The sequence below is a fragment of the Asterias amurensis genome, chromosome 20 (assembly GCF_032118995.1).
Source record: "Asterias amurensis chromosome 20, ASM3211899v1".
NCBI classification, from domain to species: Eukaryota; Metazoa; Echinodermata; class Asteroidea; order Forcipulatida; family Asteriidae; genus Asterias; species Asterias amurensis.
In genome coordinates, this window is record NC_092667.1 from 13089072 (window position 1) to 13112982 (window position 23911).

At 38.4% G+C, this 23911-nt stretch overlaps 3 protein-coding genes across 4 annotated transcripts in view; 2 read left to right on the forward strand and 1 right to left on the reverse strand.

Annotated features, from left to right (window-relative positions):
• Positions 1 to 738, forward strand: LOC139952722 (snaclec bothrojaracin subunit beta-like). The gene has a single exon (XM_071951923.1). The coding sequence runs from the start codon at positions 1 to 3 to the stop codon at positions 736 to 738; it is 738 nt and encodes a 245-aa protein (XP_071808024.1).
• A 3048-nt stretch (positions 739 to 3786) lies between these two features.
• The window catches only part of LOC139952154 (mRNA export factor-like), a 32357-nt gene continuing 12232 nt past the window's right edge, over positions 3787 to 23911 (reverse strand). Inside the window, exons 2-12 of one of the 2 annotated variants that reach the window (XM_071951139.1) lie at positions 14508 to 14537; positions 12968 to 13213; positions 12669 to 12761; positions 11535 to 11621; positions 10948 to 11034; positions 9548 to 9619; positions 8883 to 8993; positions 7986 to 8095; positions 6995 to 7067; positions 6481 to 6675; positions 3787 to 5621 (exon numbers count right to left, since the gene is read on the reverse strand). In XM_071951139.1, the coding sequence (XP_071807240.1) occupies positions 5529 to 5621; positions 6481 to 6675; positions 6995 to 7067; positions 7986 to 8095; positions 8883 to 8993; positions 9548 to 9619; positions 10948 to 11034; positions 11535 to 11621; positions 12669 to 12761; positions 12968 to 13171 (1125 nt within the window). In that variant the 5' untranslated portion in view covers positions 13172 to 13213; positions 14508 to 14537 and the 3' untranslated portion in view covers positions 3787 to 5528. Of the gene's footprint in view, positions 5622 to 6480; positions 6676 to 6994; positions 7068 to 7985; positions 8096 to 8882; positions 8994 to 9547; positions 9620 to 10947; positions 11035 to 11534; positions 11622 to 12668; positions 12762 to 12967; positions 13214 to 14503; positions 14538 to 23911 lie in introns of both variants that reach the window. The other variant, XM_071951138.1, reaches the window with a different exon arrangement.
• Positions 15141 to 23615, forward strand: LOC139952340 (p21-activated protein kinase-interacting protein 1-like). The gene is made up of 9 exons (XM_071951450.1): positions 15141 to 15232; positions 17518 to 17683; positions 18003 to 18123; positions 18525 to 18652; positions 19726 to 19871; positions 20107 to 20210; positions 20801 to 20918; positions 21855 to 22038; positions 22726 to 23615. Exons 1-9 carry the CDS (start codon positions 15152 to 15154, stop codon positions 22767 to 22769), a joined length of 1092 nt encoding a protein of 363 aa, XP_071807551.1. The 5' UTR covers positions 15141 to 15151; the 3' UTR covers positions 22770 to 23615.

Sequence of the window (23911 nt, forward strand, 5' to 3'; positions counted from 1 at the left end):
ATGGCAAAGATTACTTATTTGAAGACAGTTATCCTGAGCGGCCTCTTTACCATCTTCGTTACTCTTGAAGCTGCGTGTCCTCCCGGCTGGGTGACTTGGCAAGACTCCTGCTACATCTTACTGCCTCAGAAGATGAACTGGACTGATGCGTTCAGGGCTTGTGATCGTCCTGGAAGCGCCATTGCTATGCCTGAATCTCAAATAGAACAAGATTTTATTTGGCGAGAAATGAAAAGACAGAGGATACAAAGGGGTATACCTGAACAAGATGACTTTCAACTTTGGATTGGGTGCAAGAAAGGTCTGACCAATTATAGACAGCTGAACTGTTTTGGTAGGGAAGTTGATTTCGACTACACTAATTGGAGGCATGACTATGATGATGATGATGGCCAATACTGCATCAGAATGAAACAGAACAATGGTAAATGGTCAGATAAAGTATGTTCCTATGCCTTTTTCGCTGCTTGTGAGATGCGCGTCCCTCGACCCGTGTACTGCCTGACCGCTGACGATGACGGTCGCTTCACACCTCAGTGTCTGCTCAATCATGACATCAAGAACCTGACAGCCAAGGGAGTCATTGGGTGTGGCCATGCGTGCTGGGCGGAGCCTCGATGCCACTCCTTCAATCTCTGGCAGCAGGGTAAGATATGTCAGCTTAACAACGCATCCCGACTGGAGGCTGACGTCACTGATTTCAAGAACATTGAGGGCTGCTCCTTCTTTGAACTGTAAACAACGGATTGATCAACGCAAGAAAAATTGGCACGCCTGAGATTTTGCAGGGTAACATATTTTAGCTAAACACTCGTATACAATCCCTGGGACTGTTTGAAATGCCTCGGCAGACTGCTCATTATTTGAGCTTCACGTGAAAAAAAAGAAGAAAAAAAGGAGAAAACCGGGAAAAGAGTTTCTAGTCGCAATCAAACATTGCGACTCACTGAATCATTTGTTGAATAATCGTTGAGGGCAGGTCATGCGAACTCCCACCCAGTCGATATTTAAACTGAAGTCGGTCACGGATCAGACATTTTTCTCCGAAACAAAAATTAATTATATTACATTAATTTCATTTCAATTTTATTCACCAAACGAAAAGTCAAAGAATGGTAATTTCAAAATAATGTGTACAAAACTGAAGTGAGATAGAAAAGCCTGAAAACGTAGATCATTCTGGCGGATCCAGGGCGTTTGTTAAAACAAAACATGGGGGGGGGGGGGACACACATAATGCAAGCAGCACAGCACTAATCTGCCTTTATTATTATTTAGGGAAATGTACCAATCTCTCCCACATTTGGTGGTCTAAACATTTCGGCGGAAAAAACGGGGAAAAACCTGAAATTTAAGAGTAAAATGTGCCACCTGAATCCACTATAGTATATGAACAATAATTTTGTTTATATTGTTTATTAATTATCAAAATCATTTATTAGAGCGTGGTTAGAAGACATGTTAAAAATATTTTTTCCATCCTTGCACCATCCACTTGTCAATAGAGCTTTAATTTGCTTGGTTTGTTTTAAGCAGATATCAATCGACTCTTTTTAGAAATGGCTATTTTACAATACATTTTTTTTTTAGACCTTTATGCCACTGCACAAACACACACAAATCTAAGCGGTAGTTAACTGAAAGCTAATAATGAGTTCTTGTATAAAAATATTAATAAGAGAATCCGTGGATTTGTAAACAATTGTTGTTTAGACTTTTTTCTCGCGGGCGCATTATTTAACCTAAGTATACGAGTTTTTAATTTAAGCTGCTGTTCATCTTAATATCTATAACAACAACAAACAGAAAACTATTACATGTTTAAGATGCTTTGTCAGATTTTTGCCCCCAAACATTAAAAAATTGATTTATTTTGAGTGAATTGTATTTTTTTTTTGAGTGAATGGTATTTTAAAGAGTAACACCCGCTCTAACGAAAAAAAAGTTTAACTTTTACTTTCAATGGTCAGGAACCACGACAAAAATTTAAAACGTTTCTTTAATATGTAGTCGGGATCCCGACCAAAATTAATTTTGAGCACTTTATTTCACTGCTACTAATAATTGGCGGACTTTTTCGAGCAATGGCTCAAGTGAAAGCTTGTAACTTTCTCGACCCCCATCAAAATACCTATTGAATTTTAAATCAAAATTTGTATGGTCAAATCGGCCAAAAATCTGACATAGCATCTTTAAATCGTATTGATTTTTTGTTAATTATGTAAATATATATACTTTAAAACAGCCATATCAGTCTCTTTAATGTTAGGAGTTAGGAATTCTAAAGCTGCTGTTCATCTTATCTATAACAAAAATGAAAAATGAAAAAAGAAAAAGAAAAAAAAGAAAAAAAAAGTAACATGTTAATTCGTATTGATTGTTATAGCAAAAATATCCATATTAGTCTGTATAATGTTTACTTTCAACACTCGGTCTTTTTTTATAGGAACATTCCATAATTATTTGTTTTGCTAACAAAACAGTTGCTGGCAGTGTAAGCACTTTATGTATCCACCACATACATGAACTGACAAACCTGTAGAAGTTCAAGATCGATCAGCCATTACTATACCGCTAAACGTACCATGAAACTGATTCATTTGATTAAAATAGCAAAGTAGATTCACGAAGCACAAAAATAATAAGCTTACCCAGCACAGGGTGACCAGCCAAAAACACCATGTCACTACACGTTTAATCAGTGATTGATTCTGCTAAAAAAAATGTCAAGCAATATTATTTCTTCTCAAAAAGCTCTATGAATATGAGCCCATTTTTATAAGAAACCCGTGTCAAAAAGGCCCACTCATCTAGGTCTGCTGTATTTGAAAAAAACTGACACTTGTAAATTTAGTTGCACATTTCACACGTAAAATGTAAAATAAAATATAATTATTTGCACAAAATAATGAATTGTGATATATTTGATTTCTTTACAATGTTTATTTAATATAGAATGTGTGTGAGGCAGCGCGATCGACTCGTCGCCAAGGCCCATGTGCCCAACCTAACGTCACAACTTTGCTCATGTTTATGCAAATTATGCCCACACTTGAGGGGCGGGTCGCGTTTCGCAGGGAATCTTAAAAAGTAAAATTAAAAATGTTTATATACAAAAAAAAAAATGTATGCTCACAAAAAATACATTTCTTCAGCTAGAGTGAACTTTTTGTTTTCACGTGTCCTTTATTAGCATCATTTGAGTCCATTCAAAATAGTAATTAGTTTGAAGACGTCGTGTACCCTGTTTGACCATGGCCTACTTCTCACCTATCGCCATGTAAACACACAACTCCCGTCCCCAAGGTGCCACCATTTCCTTTTTAAAAAGGAGTTTAATTTAATTAATTTTTAAGCCAAGGAGAAAATTATGGCGCCAATGTCACCTTGCTAGTTAAGAATTCAGTGATGTTTGGTAGTGTTTTCTCTATTTCGTAACCTTGTCCCCCTTTTCAAGGGAAGGCTGTTTTTAAGACGGTGCGAAGACATTTTGTTGACGATGCGAAGACAATTAGTTATATTCTGTACACAACAGTCCATTTATCCGACTGGTATTTTCTTTGGGGCATAGGGCGCCACTTTGTCGACTTCCATTCTTGAGAAAATAGAATTAGCTGTTGCAAACAACTTACCAACCAAATGGACCGAGAGTATAAATGCAAAAAAATAGTTAATGGCCTGACGTTTCGACCCTAGCAGAGTCTTTCTCGTTGTCATTTAGCCTTCGAGAAAGACTCTGCTAGGGTCGACTTCCATTCTTCATAAACGAACCAGTTCTCGCGGGAAGCGGTTTATAATTTTCGTTGATAAAGAATTAAAGAGTTCTAGGGTTTCTGAATAACTCTCGGCTTCGATGGAACATTTTGAGTGTACAGTGCTAACAAATATATGGGTACACCAACAAAAACCAAAAACATTTTGAAGTAGTACATTTCAGATTTTAATGTCCTTCTTTCATTATTTAATGACGACCATCTGTTTATCAACCACATAATATACAACATTTGAACCTCCCATTAACGGGGGAAAAACATGAAGGCTGCAACTTTATGAAAAAAGTAAACTCTTTATCAAGGCCAAAGGCCATATAAAGCAACTTGTAAATTTGTATTTGAACTTTTCAGAGGGCACCAAAGCAACAGCCAGGGCACCACAGCAATTGCAGTGGATGTCATGAGTTACTTCAAGGCCTGTGTAAAGTCTACCTGATTTTCATTCGTGCAGTAAAAACAGATGACACCGAAATGCCCAGCAAACAACACCTTCAAATTATTTATAACTACACAATAGCCATTAAATACATGAATAATCTTTTGTTGATAATGAAATTTGATTATTCAACTCATACAAACTGTACATGCATTCATTCCTCCTGAATAATACAAATGCTTTATTATGAATTAAACTTACTGTACAAGTGCAACAAATGAACATGACCTCTTTTGAGTTGATGATAATCAGTAATTATTATTCATAAATACCTCAAACAGTTTCGCTATTCCTATTGGTGGAGAGCGCGTCACATGGGTGTGTATAAACCTTTGTTTATGCCCGGTAAAAAGTATTTAATTCATGGGCGTGACACGCGACCTTGCACCTGTTCTTTTAAGACTTTTTCTTCATTCCTATTGGTCGAGAGCAACAGCTGAAACAGTTGTGCCACATCACGCGATACGCGCGACGCACACAGCATTCCCTTATAAGGAGTTGTTTATCCGAGGGCGGCGGAGGGCTTTACCATTTCATAGCTGGAGGGGTGTTATGTTGAATGAAATCATTTAACAATTATAATTTTTGCATTTATTTTACTTTTTGACCAAAAAGTGGTGATGTTTTTGATCCAAAAGGTATTTATGAATGGGAATCAAAGTGTGTTGAATCGGTTTTCAACTAGTGGTTTAAACCCGCCGAGGCCTGGTTCTTTATAATTTACCTCGACTTCGTCTCGGTAAAATTATCAAGAACCAGGCCTCGTTGGGATTAAACCACTAGTTGAAAACCTCTTCACCACACATTGACTCCCTTATTAATTTTGGAAATTGGGTTCCTTCATGCGGCACAATATATTTGTTATTTTGAGGTGTTCTTTTGTTGTTGTGTCATGTGACCAATATTTTACGGTGAAATGTAACATGTTCATCAGCCTATCTCAGCAGTCCTTGGCAAGACCAGTGGGGCAAAAAGAAGCTTTTGTGTGACTTTCAAGCTGACTGGCAAGCTTCAGCTCTCCAAAGATTTGGCTGTTCCCATTTTTGCCATTCACCCGTCTTCGCATTGCCAAAAGCTGACATAGAGGGCGTAGGACATGGATGATAATGTACTTCACCCGTCTCATTTGGCATTGCTCGAATTGCCAAAAGTCGACATAGAGGGCGTAAACAATAAACATGAATGTCTACAAGCTTCTCAGTGTGTTGTTTTCATGAAAAGCCAATAGTTGTAATAATGAACAGTCTAATGGAAGAAAAATATAAACATTTAAAAGACGAATTTGTTGAAGAACTGACTTGAAGCCTCCATATTTCGTTTTATCTCTTCCTATTTCTTGGCCGTAATTCCTCCATGGCGTTCCCTCTCAGGAAGATGTAGTTCTTCTTCTGAGGATTGTAGAATTCATGACCCTAAAAAAAAAAAAAAGGAACAAAAATCAGTAACATGAGTAATAATCATGTGATTTTTTTCTGGAGGCCTTAGATCATTCCTTAAAGCCATTGGACACTTTCGGTAAACAGTATTGTCCAAGGCCCACACTTCGTGTATCACAACTTATATATAAAACAACAAATCTGTGAAAATTTAGGCTCAATCGATCATCGGAGTCGGGAGAAAATAACGGGACAACCCACCCTTGTTTTTTGCAAGTTTCGCCGTGTCATGACACGTGTTTACTATAAATCCGTAATTCTCGATGTCGAGATTTGATAGTTGTTTTAATGTTTTCTCAAAAAGTAAAGCACTTCATGGAATAATATTTCAAGAGAAGTCTTTTACCATTACCTTCTGTAAAACCTGTACGTTATTTGTAAATCTGTGAACTCTTTTTTTTTCTGTTCCGAAAGTGTATAATGGCTTTAAACAATCTTAGCTCCCTAGGGAGTATAGACCATGTGACCTTTGTTTACAATTAGTGTGACCTTGTACATTCTTTAAGTATTCGGGCAGGCACTGTACTACACTGGTCCTATGGGAAAGTTGACATTTTGTGTCATAATTTCCACATAAAACAAAGAGTTATGAAAGTAAATGCTGGACAAGTTTTGAGATGTGCCCCCTTTCATCATATCAAAAGTTGATAAGAATTAGACAGTGCAATCTCCATAAAATATAAGATTTCATATTTTCTTCCATTGAGCTGTGTACAAATCATGCCTGAAGGAAATCCAGGCTCTGTGGCTCTTTTGTAAACATGTGATGTCAGAGGTCACATCATCTATACAGTGCAATGTTGCACTGAATAATTTGTATCTCACATACACTTACCTTTGACCAGTCGTAGCTGACGGCGTAGGCGAATATATTGCCCTTAGCGTCAAACTTACACGCCGTGATAGGGTTCTCCATCTCTTCAGACGTCTTCAGCTTGGTCCGAGCATCTTTGTCCCAGAAGCTGAACTTACCGTTGGAGCCTGCCGTTGCCAGCGTACCATGCTCAGGGTGGAATGCTATAGAGTTCACCTGGAATCACGTCGTAAAGGGAAGGTATTAGTTTGATAATCACTCTTGATGGAACACGTTGCCTTGGATCGAGCGAGTTGGTCTTTGAAAAGCGTTTGTTATGAAGTGCATATGGTTAGGTACATAATTTAAAAGTAGAATATAATGATCCACACAAACATGCCTCAAAATTATTTTGAGAAACGATTCACTTTGAAGTAAAGGCGTTTTGTATAAAATAAATCAGCTTTAATACACCAATATTTGAATCTGAGAAGCATTACCGCATAAGAAGATTTGACAGCTTTTAAAGTAGTGTATGACACGATCTTGAACTTACTGCGTAGATGTCTTGATACGAATAACTAGCAGCCCCGTTTGAGCGATGACACTTGAATGTGAAGTTGTCTTTCCTAGAACATGTAGAAGCATAACACAACTATCAAAATCAAGTCTTTATATCAGAAAGTCTGTAATAATACAATAAATAATAGTGCGGATACCAATAGTCTAAAGGCCGCGTCACACTGCAGCGATAACGATAACGATAACAACGATAACGTAAAGGATTTGAGGCATTGCATGGTGAGGTATCAATGTATATTTGGTTTGCGGTAACACCACGTGTGTATCTACTTGGCCAGGTAGAGCCAATTGAATTTGGAGACCAATTCAGAACCGACTCCGCGGCAGTACAGTTAATTACGATCCTATAAGCTAAAGTAGTAGTCCAGTCTAATTTCTATACCATCCGCCCTGGTAATAATTAAAAAAGCAGGACAGTTCTTTTCAGAACTGAGAAGTCTCCCGAACCTCCGTTTATCTACTCCACGGCAGTAGAATAAAGCAAGAGAGTTCCCTAAGAACAACTCTACCTGGCAAGTAGATACACACATTGTGTCACCGCAAACCAAATATACATTGATAACGTAAAGGGAACGTATTCTATTGGTTGAATTGCTCCATGCAGAATACTCAGTTCTACTCAGTACTTTCCCGAGTCCTGTGAAAAAATTATATAACTATTTCCTTCATGCGTTGTACCTGGGACCTAAGTCGTCCCTAAAATTGTTGAATACGTAGACTTGTACGGTCTAAACAGAATAACACATTCTATAGGCCGGTTATAGTCAGTCGTGCGGTGGTTGCGTGATGGAAATCTTTATGGCGAACTTAAGAAACACAGTTTAAAGTCATCGCTTAGGCCTAAAAACTGTGTCTTTTTTTGGATCGCGCGTAAAGATTTCCATCGCCCGACCATCGCGCGACCGACTATAACTCGGCCTGAAATGATCACAACCAATGCATCAAATATTGTTGGAGTGACTCACGGGTTTGTGACAGGCTCAAACTGTATAGCACATCGGCCCTCTATGCTGCCGAGTGCATAGCCAGCTGGGTTGGTCTTTTTGGAATCTTGGAATATGGCGACACAACGATGCTGAAATCAAAATTTAAATCAAAATCCCAAAATCTGAATTATGTTAAAAATCGCATACTGTTTGAAAAATCTATCATCTTCTGTTCAGATGCATACTCTGAAGTTTATTAAGCTGTTATGCCACAGGGGTCCTTAAGTATCCCACAGGGTTCTAATTTCATAGAAAAAAAGGTAGCTGAGCAGAACAAAAAAAGTATGCTTAATGGTATAAGGCTACTAGCCAAACTAACATGTCTCAAGTACAATTTGTGACTGCTGAATTTTATGTACCAGAAAATTGGTAAGCAATATTTTTCTGCTTAAAGGCAGTGGACACTATTGGTAATTACTCAAAAAATATTATTGGCATCAAACCTTTCTTGGTGGCGAGTAATGGGGAGAGGTTCATGGTATAAAACATTGTGAGAAACGACTCCCTCTGAAGTGCCATAGTTTTCGAGAAAGAAGTAATTTTCAACGAATTTGATTTCGAGACCTCAGATTTAGAACTTGAGGTCTCGAAATCAACCATCTAAATGCACACAACTTCGTGTGGCAAGTTTTTTTTTTCTTTTATTATCTCGCTACTTCGATGACCGATTGAGCTCAAATGTTCACAGGTTTGTTATTTTATGCATATGTTAAGATACACCAACTGTGAAGGCTAGTCTTTGACAATTACCAATAGTGTCCACTGCCTTTAAGCAACTCCATGAAATTGGGCCCATGCTAGTAAACTGTGCATTTGACTTGGCCCCAAGGAAGTTGGGTGTGCGCTGATGCTAAATTTTTAAAACTTATTACCTACCTGGAATTTGAGAGGCGAGTCTTGGTTGACTTTATATTCTTGAGGCCCACTCTCCAATCTGTAAATATTGATCTTCTTGCCTGCGAGTCCGACCACAGCCATTGGATAAACCTAGAAGAAGGAAAAATAAAAAAATGCGCAGGAGACATTATTCAGTATGTCACCGTGGTGGTCCAGTGGTTAGACTACAGAACTTGCAATTACAAGGTTGTTACATGTAGTTTGAATCCCCCAAGCCAACTGCTGATTTTTGAATTTAGAACACGTCCCCATTTGATTTAAATTTGTCAATCTATAGAAAAGTTGTGGTACTTTAAAGGGTCTAGGTACTTTTTGTAGGACACAAAACAGAATGTCCACAGATTTACATTAAACTCACACAAGTTTTTGAGAAATGAGTCAAACAAGTCACGAAAACAATGTTCGCCTCAGTGAGACAAAAATAATTTTAGCATGTAAAACGAATTTTTGTGACTTTGTTTTACTCATATCTCAAAAACTACAGCACCTCATCAATTAATATTTTAAGGTAAGCTTTCAACAACCACTATCTTCAACTGGTGTAAGTTTAATGTAAATCTGTGGACATTGTGTTTTGCGTTAGAAAAAGTACATAAACCCTTTAACGACAAAAAGGTACAATGGGAACAGGGCTTTAGACTCACCACATCAGCACAGAAGCAGCGTTCACCGAGTTGTATATTTGCCATCGGGTTGGGTGACCGTGTGTCCCAAAACTGTATGGGAAAAGAAGAAAAGAAATTAGTATTGAGCAATTTACATGGATGAGCTTTAGATGAGGGTGAACATTTCTGAAAAAAATTACTTCCGGGCTTGGGTCTCCTTTACACAGGGATTGTGGCGTTTCATGGCCGAGCGGTTAAGAGCACCGGAGTGTGGGTTCGAATCATCGATCGTGACACTGACAACGTAAAATTGGGGAGGAAGTGCTGTCTGCTCCACCGGCCAGCCTTCGGACTGATGATACCCAAGCCTATACCGTATGGACTGTACAAGGGATAACCCTGTTTCAGCCCTACGAGTAGGTGGCAACGGCCTCTAAAGAAAAAAATTGTAGCCCACACCTTGAAGTGGACTTCAGGCCTTGTGTGTCTGGCGACTTGCAAAAAAAAAAAAAAAAAAACACAACAAGTTCTCCTGAAGACGATCAGAGCATACTGATCGTAATGTTGAGTCATTCACCACCACCAGTTCTTTTCAGAACCGACACTACTCAAAAAGAAATATTCACATGGTGTCACCGCAAACCTCTCTTAGTTAATTACAGGGCCCAATTTCATAGAGCTGCTTAAGCACAAAATTTTGCTTAGAAGCAAAAAAATCCTTGCTTAGTAAAAACAAATTACCGGCCAAGACTCCATTCAATTGTTATGCCAAGTATATACCAGTCACAAGCAATGTATATGGCATGAAATGTTGGCCAGTAACATGTGTAAAACAAGCGAGCATATTTTCGTGCTTAACCAAATTTTTTGCTTATATCAAATTGGCCCCAGGTTTGAGCGTAGTGTGGACTTGTCATCCTCCCTTTGGTGAATGCTTTACTTCACTCTAGAAAATGCAAAGGACTTAAAGGCAGTGGACACTATTGGTAATTACTCAAAATTATTGTTAGCATAAAAACTTGCTTGGTAACAAGCAATGGAGAGCTTTTGATAGTATAACACATTGTGAGAAACGGCTCCCTCTGAAGTAACATAGTTTTTGAGAAAGAACTTTCCACTAAAATATTTGTATTTTGATTTCAAGACCTCAGAATTAGATTTTGAGGTCTCAAAATCAAGCATCTGAAAGCACACAACTTCGGGTGACAAGGGTGTTTTTTTGTCCATTATTATCTCACGACATCTACGACCAATTGAGTTCAAATTTTTACAAGTTTGTTATATTGTGCATATGTTGAGATACACCAAGTGAGAAGACTGGTCTTTGACAATTACCAAAGGTGTCCAGTGTCTTTAAGACAATTTCAATAACAAACTAAAATCAGAAAAAAAGCATTTAAGCATCTCAAGAATCTCAAGCATGAATGTAAAACACTTACCTTGAGTGTTTTATCCCAGCTACCTGTCATGATACACGAGTAGTTGGGAGATTTGATGTAATGGATGGTTTTAATCGGTGCATCGTGCTGGAAGAGAAAGATCAAACAACGACCGTCAACAATCAAACAACAGATTTACAGATTTGAAGGGCTGACCGATATACAAACAGCGCAAAATTAATACTATTCATCAAGCAAAAAATAGTTAATGGCCTGACGTTTTAACCCTAGCAGAGACTCTAATCATGTATTTCCACTTATTGCTTAAGTTACACTTATTAAACTGTTAATATTTGTTGTGTTTTGTCATTTAGCCTTCGAGAAAGACTCTGCTAGGGTCAAAACGCCCACTAGGGGCAACTTTGAGCAGTGACCATCTGTTCAACCACTTGTCAATGTTCCATGGTTACCATGCCAATGCCTGCAATACATCATGGGTACCAGGCAAAACTGCGCCAAATGGTCGACAATAGTCAACTATAGTCCCCTGCTTGAACTTGCTCTAGGCTGGTTCGAAATAGTCGACTAGCATAGACAACTTTCATCGACTAGACGGAGTTCAGGCAAACTTAGTCGACTGTCTTCACCTGAGCAACTTGTATGGCTTGATTGCTGTTTAGGTCCCACATCTTGGCGGTCTTGTCACAAGACGCAGAAAACACCTTCGTACCATCCTTTAAAAAAAAATAGATAAAAAAATATAACACAAACAAAAATTTGATCAGTTCAAATCTGGATGCTCACTGATTAAAAAGTTTATAGCAGATAGGAAACTATATAGGGAAATGGGAGATTTTTTGTGTGGCTAGGTGGCAGCAGACTTACCAGTTAAATTTCCATTGTTTTCGTCATTTTGAGCATGATCACATTTCCTAGAACAATGGAATCACCTGGTATTCTGCTGCCACCTAGCGCTCAAAAAAAGTCTCTCATTATGCCTTTGACGATACGGGCATGGAATTTGGCCTACAGTAAGAGTTTGTCACAAAAAAAGATATTTGGCTATATTGAACCCTTGTACGCACGTCACACGCAGCGACTGCGCCACGCTCACCATTTTGGTGGTCAAAAGGTTTACGTGTAAAACGCTGCTGAATAGCGCACAGAGTGCCATTGCCCACCAGTATGGCGCATCCAAGATTATTCTGATGATGATGTCAGGTAAATTGGGTCAAAAGGGACATCACAGATTTGTCCTTTAAAAAAACCCATAAAAACTGGCTTCAAAATTGTCAAAAAGGCTGACATTGCTTGTTGTTCTAACCATATTTTTTTCAAGGACAATTCTCAGATGGCCCTTTAACCATCTTCCTCATGTCAAATTCTGACTATGTGGCCTCTTCCAATGCTTTAAACAGAACTGTTTTCCTCTTGGCTTTGATTTCGGGAATTCTGCTACAGAATGGAAGGGAAAAATGAATTATCCCTGTAGTAGCTGAGCCCAATTTCATGGCTCTGCTTACCGCCGAATTCTACGCTTACGATCACAATTTCCCGCCTACGTGCAAGCGGTGAATTTCTGCACTAGCCTTGTAAGCGTAGAATGCCTAGGCCAAATTTCGCCGCTAACCTGTGAAATACGCTTGCCATAAGCACAAAATTCCCTGCTTCCGTAAGCGCCGTTTCTGTGCTTACAGTAACCAGAGCCATGAAATTGGGCCCAGGTTAAAACTAGAAATAAATTTATTCTTTCCTAAACCCCAACACCTCCCCATACTTACATCATTCCAGCAGACGTCGAGGACGGGGCCCTGGTGTGTTTGTTGAGCCTTGGGTACCGTAGCTCCTGTGTTTTGCACCTCCCAACAACGAACCTAATAATTAATGATTTGAAAAAACGTATAGCGTTAAGGAGGCCTAAAATATTAGACCCCTATAAGACTCACGGGGGAGCCTTATAGTTTCTAAAAGTAGCCAGGGGACACCCAGTCCTAAGCAGCTAAGATAAGAGAGAGGTTTGTTGGAACATAGGTGTCGGAATATATAGAGCAGTCACCGTGGATAATGCACCAAAACTCACATTATTATCCCATGATCCGGCGATAAGGAAAGTTGTTGGCACTGTTCCCGGGCTAAACGCAAGTGAACTAATACTGTCATCTGGTGGATTTGCCACCTCAAAGTCTTTCATAGGGTTATGGGTACCCCCAGCTGTCGCTGCAGTCTGGCCGAACATTCCCGCCCCGGTGGTGGCCGCACCAAACCCTGTTGTTGCACCAAACATGCCTCCGACTGGAAACTGAAGAGATTGGGGAGCTCTACCAATCTGTTGGGAGTTTAAACAAGAGATGTTAGTTTAATATTCAGGTAAACATGTATGACACAAACAGGCTTAGAATTTCATCTTTTAGAGGGCAAGGCCATTCTCTGTGTGCAAAGGGCACTTCCATTTTTGAAGGGGCACCAAGACCAAGACCAGGTGAAAACCCTTTTTAAATTTTAACAGTACATTACTAATTATTACAAACAACTAGATTTCAACAAATTGAAGGTGATATAAAAGATACATAATTAATGGCAGTTACTGATGTTCAAATATTGTTTTAAAAGTGCATTTAAAACTTGTTGTTCCGCACAGTTATCAGGATGGGGGATTCAGGCGCTTCAATTGTCTGTCGCTTTTTTTTTTTTAACAACAAGTGTGACCCAAAAATAGTTTGGTTAAAGCCATTGGACCCTTTCGGTAAACAGTGTTGTCCAAGGCCCACACTTTGTGTACCACAACTTCTATATCAAATAACAAACCTGTGAAAAGTTAGGCTCAATCGGTCATCGGAGTCGGGAGAAAATAACGGAAAAACCCACCCTTGTTTCCGCGCGTTTCGCCGTGTCATGACATGAGTTTAAAATAAATGCGTAATTCTCGTTAACGAGAATTTATATTGTTTTGCTGTTTTCTCAAAAAGTAAAGCATTTCATGGAATAATATTTCAAAAGAAGTCTTTCACCATTGCCTTCTGTAAACCCTGTAAGTTATTTGTAAATCTGTGAACTTTTATTTTTTTTCTGCACCGAAAGGGTCCAATGGCTTTAATGTAACCTCCTGCCGGCCGACGGCGAAGCCGGAGGGCTACAAATACAACCCATCATTTATCAACATGCTCATTCATAACGAAGAGGGCGAAGTTCAAATCACTCATCTTGGTTTTCTTGCTCGTAGTCGTATGCTCATAATAATAATGCTCTCTGGCTCTGAATCCTTTGTTGGTTCAGTTCAGAATGTCAGAGCATGGTCAGAGAGCTTGACCCCACACTGACCCCACATTACAATCAAGAACATGAACTTGAAAAAGTAGGCTACAAATGTCCTGTTGTCGTGTTGAAGAGCATGAAGAGCGACCTCTGTAGGTGAACCAGTTTCTATTACATTTTTAACAACTACACGCACGACGACAGAGTTAAAAAAACAAATATTGTTTGCCATTTTATTATTATAAAGCTAGGCCTACTCTTCGTTACTTACAAATTGAAATAAAAATAAAAATATCTAGCTCATAAGACAAACAAACGAACAAACATTCTTAACATTCGAAAAGGAAAGACAGCAACACTTTACCTACGTTCGATACAAGTCAGACAATTTTGTACACCAAGTTGTTCAGCACGGTCCCATAATAAAAATGTGAACTCAAGCGCCAAAATGTATAAAATGTCCGTCAATAAGCGTCGTCTTCACACATGCACGGGGGGTGGTTGCATACATTTTTCTTGAGGGTGAAAGCGGGCTCAGGGCCATTTATGATGAATAGAGTCTCTATGATTTATTGTAAGGAACCTTTAATTAGTGTGTAATTTTAGTTTTCTCTGTTCCATGGGCTGTCAAGAGTCGAGTTCCGACCGATGGTGGTATGGTAAGCATGGGAGGAAAGTTTTGAGCGTCACAACAGGCCTATGTTGCTGTACTGATGCTGAGTGACGGTCGTATACGGCAGTTGACTAAAACGAAAAAGTTTCGGCTCCTCAAAAACATGTGCAACTACGCCCTCAACGGTTGATAATCATAACAGTCTCAATCATTAACATTATTTAATTTAAACAACAAATGTAACATAATTTATCAATAATTTTTATATAACAAAAAAAATTAAAACATAAGTCAATTAAAAACAAAAAAATCAACTCAAAAAGGAAGAAAAAATATCAAAATATTTTGTATAAACAAATTTAAGAATCCAACTTATTTAGTTTTATTTTCCAATCCAAGATGTCAGCCCCCACGTGTTTAGAAATTTTCGTTGGCTGTTACGAGAGAACAACCCTTGGTTATGAAGTTATTGAGAATGAGGTATGGTATAAGAGTTAGTTTGTCTGTTTGAAAATATCTATGTCAATTATGACGGTCAATTATGTTATGTATGTTGATTGATTTGTCAAGCTATTGCTAGATGTTTTTGCTGCAGTCTGAGTCGACTGTCCTGTTTACTCACAGTCACACCGACCACACTGCATGCAATAATGCCAATGCAATGCAACTGCATGCAGCGAGCGAGCCACACAAAACACACACTAGGCAGCCAGGCAGCAGGTCCAGGCAGCATAGCCACTGGCCGTCGGTGAGTGGCATGAGCGAATATGACTGGTGCGGTTGTTAAGCAAGCATTATTGTTATTTTTCGCAACTCACAAAGTAAAGTCACATACAAAATTACAATCAATTTATACGTACAAGAATTTAACTTGGATAACAAATAAAAGTAAACACTAATTCTAAAAAAAAAAACTAACTAAATTAAGTAATAAAATTCTTTTTAAAAACATTAAAATTAAATGTTTATAATTATAAATCTGGAATGAAAAACAGTAAACATGGTAAAACGGGGGAAATATCAATATGTAATATTATTATAAGGAGTACTCTCAGAAAAAATAAAAACTGGTAAAAGTAGTGTGTCTGTCTCACTCAGGCGCGTCAGGGTCACTGTCTTGTTGAGCAACTGCTGACATGACATGCTACGGAGCCTCCATTTGGAGGGTTATGATTATCACAACTGTTGTTACTGTTTATGAAAATCTATGAGTATGACCTAGACCCAGTAACTGGGGCGCTGTACTCCTTTTCAACAATTTTTGACTTTATCTGTCGTACTAGCGCCCCAGGGAATGGCACAGAATTTTAACGAATACCCAGTTTTTCGCGACACCCAGCCACAAAAAATGCCTCAAAATGACAAAAAGACCAAACAAACTAGCTCAAAAATCGCCTACTCTATTCTCGATACGTCTAGGATGTAACATCAGGCATTTAATTGTACTCACGATCATTTTTTAAACTCCAAATCGATGATTTTTAACTCCGCATCGTGGAGCGATTGACAAGTCTGCGATTTTCGGATGTGTATGGTAACGAAACATGGCGTCGCGTTGTGGGTGGATGTCCATCAACGGCTGTTTAATGCTACACTTGTTACAGGCGTTGCAGCGAATGCTATACATTGTACACGGGGATGGGTACAGGCGCTGCAGCTAGCGAGTGCCCACGTGCGTTCAATCATGGGCAACGTAACTTATACGGTGCCGGGTTGTTGGAAAAATATCAGAAAGGGGGTGAAAGGTTCTCAGAAAGGGAATATTGTCTGAAAGAGGGGATTTTTCTGGTCATCGCCCCCCCCCCCCAAAAAAAGGGGGAAAAATATGATAAATAAATAAAAACCGCTGTACTTCATCTAGGCCTACGATTTTTGTGCATGGTTAAATTGCTTCTTATAATGTTTAGTGCTGCCAGTGTCACTGTAGAATTTTTATTTATTTATTTATCATCTTTTTTCCCCCTTTTTTTTTTTCCCTTTTTTTTTTTTGGGGGGGGGGGGGGCGATGACCAGAAAAATCCAGACCAGCAGACTTCATCCAGAACCATCCAGCTTCATCCAGCAGACTTCAGACCAGAAAAATCCCCTCTTTCAGACAATATTCCCTTTCTGAGAACTTTTCACCCCCTTTCTGATAATTTTCCAACAACCCGGCACCGTGTAAGTTACGTTGACCATGATTGAACGCACGTGGGCACTCGCTAGCTGCAGCGCCTGTACCCATCCCCGTGTACAATGTATAGCATTCGCTGCAACGCCTGTAACAAGTGTAGCATTAAACAGCCGTTGATGGACATCCACCCACAACGCGACGCCATGTTTCGTTACCATACACATCCGAAAATCGCAGACTTGTCAATCGCTCCACGATGCGGAGTTAAAAATCATCGATTTGGAGTTTAAAAAATGATCGTGAGTACAATTAAATGCCTGATGTTACATCCTAGACGTATCGAGAATAGAGTAGGCGATTTTTGAGCTAGTTTGTTTGGTCTTTTTGTCATTTTGAGGCATTTTTTGTGGCTGGGTGTCGCGAAAAACTGGGTATTCGTTAAAATTCTGTGCCATTCCCTGGGGCGCTAGTACGACAGATAAAGTCAAAAATTGTTGAAAAGGAGTACAGCGCCCCAGTTACTGGGTCTAAGTATGACCTATCTTTTAATTGTAGAATTTACACAGTAAATACACATTATTCATTATTAATGAATTGTATTGTTTCATCTTCCCATCATAATTTGGAACATGACTGTAATTTATTATTTCAGGATTCGTTTGAGATCAAAGCAAAGTTTACAGACAATTCCCACATTGGTTATGTCAAGACAATTGCAGCCAACAGGACGTTCCTGGCCACCGGAAGCACAGATGAAACAATCCATCTATATAACGTGAAAACTAATAGAGAGCTTGGAGCACTTCTGCAACATTCTGGTAAGACAACCAGAATGATATGTGTGCTTCATTTTATTTTGTTGTAAATGTCTTGCTTTTTCCCAGTATAAGAGATGTTAAATTTGCATCGGGGATAAAGAATATTAATTTTGTTTTTTTACCCATACACCGGTGTGTGTTAGCACTGTATACTCAGTACTTTCCCGAGTCCTGTGAACAAATATCACAGGCATGTTACTCAGTTGGGATTCGAACCCACGAACCTTGCAATTCTAGAGCAGTGTCTTACCAACTAGTCTACTGAGGTTTCCCGGTATGTTTAAATGCTTTCCCAATATGCTTAAATGTTTACTTGCAGGTTCGATTACCAGCTTATGTTTTCATGGTGACAACCACATGCTGAGTAGCAGCACCGACGGCACTCTATGTATATGGAACACAGAATCATGGGAGTTAATGAAAAGTTTACGAGCTCACAAGTGAGTAACTGATTAGGGAATAATTATCTGCAATAATAAAATGTGTTATTGGGACTTTGGAGTAGTTATGATAGTAGCAGGCATGATCTTCTAGACTTCAGTCTGATTTCAGATTTGTTTGCTTTTTGGAAAAGTCAGATAAATTGTGATTGAAGTCTGTCAAAGACATCAGTATGTGTACTTTTTAGGTCAGGGGTGGATTTCACAAAGAGTTAAGACTAGTCTTATCTCGAGCTAGGACGAGTTACTAGTTCTGACTTAGGACGACCCATGTGTTTTTTATATCTCCTAGGACAAGTCCTAATTTTTTGTGAAATCGACCCCTGCCCTTGTACAATGTACACAATTAAATATTCCTACTTTTTTTGAACACACATTGATGTTTTTTGTTTTTTTGACAGAGGTGGGGTAAACTCACTAGCCATTCATCCGTCAGGAAAGCTGGCTCTGTCTGCCGGTCATGACATGTCACTCCGAACATGGAACCTCATCAAGGGAAGAGTTGCGTACACAACAAATATGAAGCACTGTAAGTGTTTGACATAGTAAAGATCTGCTAAACAAGTTAGTAAAAAATAAAATCTGACAATTAATGTTACAGGCTCAGGCCTTGAGATAAGCCATGAAACCCTCAGCAATTGTTGTGGTGCCTGCCCTTTGCAAAGTTCCAATACAAATTAAAACTTTCTTCCTAGAAGTGCCCCTTGCTATAGGAAAATTGATGTGCCCCCCTTCATCAAGAAAGAAGTTCAAGCCCTACACGCTTTAAAACTTTTTATTTCAATTCATTCAGCGAACCTTTATTACCAGGTGTTAACAATAACAAAATATCAGAATAATTTGCAACCGCTCATCACCTTGACAACATATCACCCCAGTACTTCGATCACTTCATTGGTTACCCGTCTCCAAACGCATAGAATTCAAACTTCTCCTGCTGACATACAAATCTCTTCACTAATCCGCACCTCACTATCTTCAAGATCTCCTTCATCCATATGTACCTCATCGTACCCTCCGCTCCAGCTCTACCTCTCAACTAGTCCCATACATCACTCGCACAAAGTCTTATGGCCACCGCTCGCTCTCATATTCTTCACTCTCACTCTGGAACAACTTTTTTTTTTTTTTTTTTTTTTTTTTCCACGGAGGAATTTTTTATTCACACTTAAGACCACTCCTCATATTACAGATACGCTGAAAATACGGAACAAATTACCGCACAACATCAGAACTGCTCCGAACGAGAACATTTTCAAACATCTGCTGAAAACTTACATGTTTACTCATTAATTTTTGTAAAGCGCTTCGGGACTGTTGTGTGAAGTGCTATATAAGTGCCGTTCATTATTATTATTATTATTATTATTGTGTTTCGTTATTGTTGTCAACCTCCTACATGTCCTAGTACATCCTTCAAGGCTGCAAAAGAAACGACTGAAGACTGCTGAAACACAAAATACAGCACTGCCCATGCAAGTTCAAACTTGCTCTATACTATCTACCATCTCGTTACTTGAAGAAGGCAAAATTTAGACCTTTAGCAAATGAACTGTATACATTTATATGGATAAGTATTTGTCCTTTTTCATTAATTCACAGCTGCTGATTTTGTGTCGTGGTCACCGGACGGAGAGCTTTACATCGTCATTTTGAATAGTATCATCAATATTTATGACATCACCACTGCAACGATAACATGTTCAATAGATTGTTCAAAGAGAGTTCTCGCTGTAGCATTTCTCACGGTATGTGGTTGTTTTTTCAAATTTTAACGAAGTGGATTTGAAGATTGGTGGAAACTTTAATTTTGTGAAGATGTTTCATTTGTAGATTTTAACCACTTTCTAGGTTTCTTGAGAGATAAGTGATTTCTCCGTTTGTAAATGGAAATTCGTAAATTGTAAAGAAAAGATATATAATTATATAACTGCAAGCCACATCATGCACTCAATTAAGAGGTGTTTTATTTTTATCCATCAGAATCGAATATTAGCCGTCGGAGGTGAAGGACAGACCATTCAACTGTTTGAAATCTCCAAAGGAAAGCCGACATGCAAGTGTGAATTTAAAGCACATGAGAACAGGTATGAGACAAGATCATTCCTGGCTTGTCAATGCAAAAGTTTTAATGTCTGGAAATTATCTCAAAATCCAGTGGCAAGTTGTTCCTGATTTTGATTGATTCGATGGTTTTATCATGTATGAAGTTAAAGACTTTTTTATTTAACATGGCAACTCTCACCACATGTTATAAGAAAAGTTATTAAATGGGTTAGAGGTAGGTTCATAGATTGATTTTAATCAACTGAAAGCTGATTTTTTTTTAAGGGCAAATTGTCAATAAAAATACAATAAAAAAAAGTCATCGTCAAAAGTTACAGCTGAACACATCATCTACTTGTTGAGATAACTGTCATTGCAAAAAACTGTCACTGTATTTTCATAAAAAGTGGTTACCAGCCATGTCTACTTCTGCATAATTCACAAATGGACACCATGGAAATTTGAATCGCCAAAACTCACTATAATCCACATTTTGTAAAGTTATTTTAGTTTTTCCTTCTTTAAATGTTTTTTTTTTTTTTTTTTTTTTTTGGGGGGGGGGGCAGTCCCTGAAGATGATTCTAACGTTAAAATAAAAATGTTTTGTTTTTTGTTTTGCTATCTTCCTCAGAGTAAAAGGACTGGCAGTCACACCAGACAGGAGGAGTCAGCCAAAGGAAAACTGCATGTGGCTGGTTTCTGTTTCAAGCGACAGCTTCCTTAAGGTTTGGTCTGTCAACATTGAAGAGGTGAGCTAAAAAAAACGTTCCCTTCTTCTCAAGGCACTGGACACCTTTGGTAATTGCTAAAGACCAGTATTCTCACTTGGTGTATCCCAACATATGCATCAAAAAGCAAACCTGTGAAATTTTTGACTCGCGATCAATTGGTCATCAAAGTTGCGAGAGAATAATGAAAAGAGAAATACCCTTGTTGCACAACTTTGCGTGCTTTCAGATGCCTAATAAAAGGCTTCAGGTCTGAAGTCTTTTGTTATTCGCTTGAGAAAGTACCTCTTTCTCAAAAACTATGTAACTTCAGAGGGAGTCGTTTCTCACAATGTTTTATATTATTAACAGCTCTCCATTATTGCTTGTTACCAAGTAAGTTTTTATACCAACGATTATTTTGAGTAATTTCCAAAAGTGTCCAGTGCCTTTAACCTTGATGTCTTGTTCAATTTCAACAGTTCACTTGACCACTATTGAAGTTGGGAACGTTTGAAACTTGTTGACCAAACAAGTTACAAATAAACATGAAAGAAATCTACTTCAACCATATACTTTTAAGCAATAACACAGATTCTCTCTGGGTCTGCAAAAAGTTTCCTAAAACTAAACCCTTCTTTCCAAGTTTTAAAGAACACATTTGAAAAACTCAAGTAATTCAGAGAGACTGCCCCTGTATATTGCCCCTTCAGATTCTGCAAAAAGCAGTGTATCTCGCACGAAAATAATCCATGCAAAAACAGTTTATCTCGGCGCATACTTTGTGGGTACATACATTTTGTGGGTACATCCTGGCTTTTTTAAGTGCGAAATACTGCTTTTACAATTTCAAACTCGCATGTGACATTGTAAGTGGATTTTTAGGAAATAACTGTTTTTGCACAACAAATAAAATGGTATAGTTCTTCAACAAAATTCTTACAATTGTCGCTTTCATTCTGTGTTTTGATTGGCCAGCTAGGGGAGCCATCTCTGCTAGCATCATTAGACACCACAGCTAGGTTGACCTGCGTGGCAGTTAGACCTTCAAAAACCGAATCATCATCAAAGCCGACAATAGAGACGCAGACGGACTCAAAGGCGAGCATCGCTAAGGGAGAAGGCCCATCAGTCAAACGAAAAAGTGCAGGTGCTAAACAAGGTAATAGGCTGGGGCCATTTGGGAGCTACTGCAGCTCACCTATTTGTTTAAGTGCAGGTCCCAAACACAGATTTAGCCTGGGGCCGATTTCACAATGCACTAAGATTCATCTTAAGATTGTATAAGACAATCTTCTTCACTTAAAGTATTTTAATCAAAGTTAAAAACCCATCTGTTTACTTCAACCATTTATATATAGAATTCTGCATTCTCCAGAAGACGATCAGAGCATACTGATCGAAACGTCGAGTTAACCCAACGGTTCTTTTCAGAACCACCCCAACTCATTTAGAGATTGTTATTACATGGTGTTACCGCAAACTCTTCTATATCTTATCTCCACCATGCAAAGTTTCAAATCCTACTTATTCAACCATTTAGTTCATTCTTGATCTGTTTGTGTATTTGTAGTTCTTTTTTCTCTGCATTTTTTTTGTGTTTCTTGTAATGAGCAGTAAAATACATGCATAGTGATATAGGTGTTGCGCAATATCAATGTCGGTATTATTATTAAGGTGAGTGGTCAGTATTATCATCTTGTATTTTGACATCACACTTTGCTTAGCACTTGAGATTGATTTGCTGTTAAGATCAATCTTTGTGAAATTTAGCCATGGTGTGCGAAATGATTAGTCAAAGGAAATAATTAGTTTTTCTATTTCATTTTTTTTTTTTTTTCTGTTTCAGATTTGAAAAAGAAGAAGATTCGGATCAAAAAGCAAACACCTTGAGCTGCGTCAGACAGATTAGAGTCAACAAACAGCCCTTTATAGTCTTTTGTATAGACTTCTACCACTCAGCAACCATTTTGGTCAAATTCCCTGTATCCATATATACATGTATAGTGAATACAAGCACTTATACAATTATTTACAATAAGGTGCCTGACTATTTTAAACGCGTCTCTGTTTGATTGATTTCAATTAATTTTGGGTTGAACAAAGTAAAATAATTGACTAGAGCGGGATTTGTACCAAAGACATCCGGATTAACGTGTCGACACTCAACACAAAAACTAGCCCAGAGGCAGTCCCAGAGGCCATGGTTCAAATCCGGCTCTTGTCAATTTTCTTTGCAAAATGCTAAACCCCAAATCATATCAAATTTACCTGGTCAGTTTCCTTTGTGAGTTTATTATTGATTTTAAATTAATTTAAATGGATGTAAAGCACGATAACTGGACAAAGAGGGGTCATGGTAAATTGTTTCAAGAAAATCTTATTTTATTATTATTTGTGTCACCGTTCATTCAATAAAACAATAGACCGATCCATTAAGCTCCGCCCCATTATTGAACAATCACAACCCATTGCACAACCAAAAGTCCGACACTATAAAGTCTGACATGCGTGCGCGTATGCTTGGCGCGCGTGGCAGAGTTGTGCAGAATGGCATTGGGGAGGCTTGCGTGTTCTTGCTAGTCACACGTGCGTTGTGGGCGAAGCCTAATGGATCGGTGTATAACCCAATAGAGCCAAAGTCAATACTTGTTGTGTCCCTTTTATTTTAATTAACTCCACCAATCAAAAAAGCTAAGGATTTGTGTTATTCCAGGATTATTTTGATGAATAAAAGAGGGCTACACTGAATAAGAAAGTTGTGTTTCTTTTGTGTTTCTTTTGCACTGGACACTATTGGTACTTACTCAAAATAATTCTTAGCATAAAATCTTACTTGGTAACAAGCAAAGAAGAGATGTTGGTAGTATAAAACATGGTGAGAAATCGCTCCCTCGAGAATTAACATAGTTTTCGAGAAAGAAGTAATTTTCCACTAAATTATTTGATTTTGAGACCTCAGAATTAGATTTTGATAAGCCCTTTTCGAAACGACGGCATCGGCTTCAGGCTAGCCTGATCCCGCAGTTGTTTTG

Bases quoted from the DNA above. Each gene is read 5' to 3' on its own strand.
- LOC139952722 (XM_071951923.1), top strand. From the start codon at position 1: ATGGCAAAGATTACTTATTTGAAGACAGTTATCCTGAGCGGCCTCTTT.
- LOC139952340 (XM_071951450.1), top strand. From the start codon at position 15,152: ATGTCAGCCCCCACGTGTTTAGAAATTTTCGTTGGCTGTTACGAGAGA. The intron at 17,684-18,002 runs GTAAGACAACCA...GTTTACTTGCAG, and splicing joins AGCACTTCTGCAACATTCTG to GTTCGATTACCAGCTTATGT. The intron at 22,039-22,725 runs GTAATAGGCTGG...TTTCTGTTTCAG, and splicing joins AAGTGCAGGTGCTAAACAAG to ATTTGAAAAAGAAGAAGATT.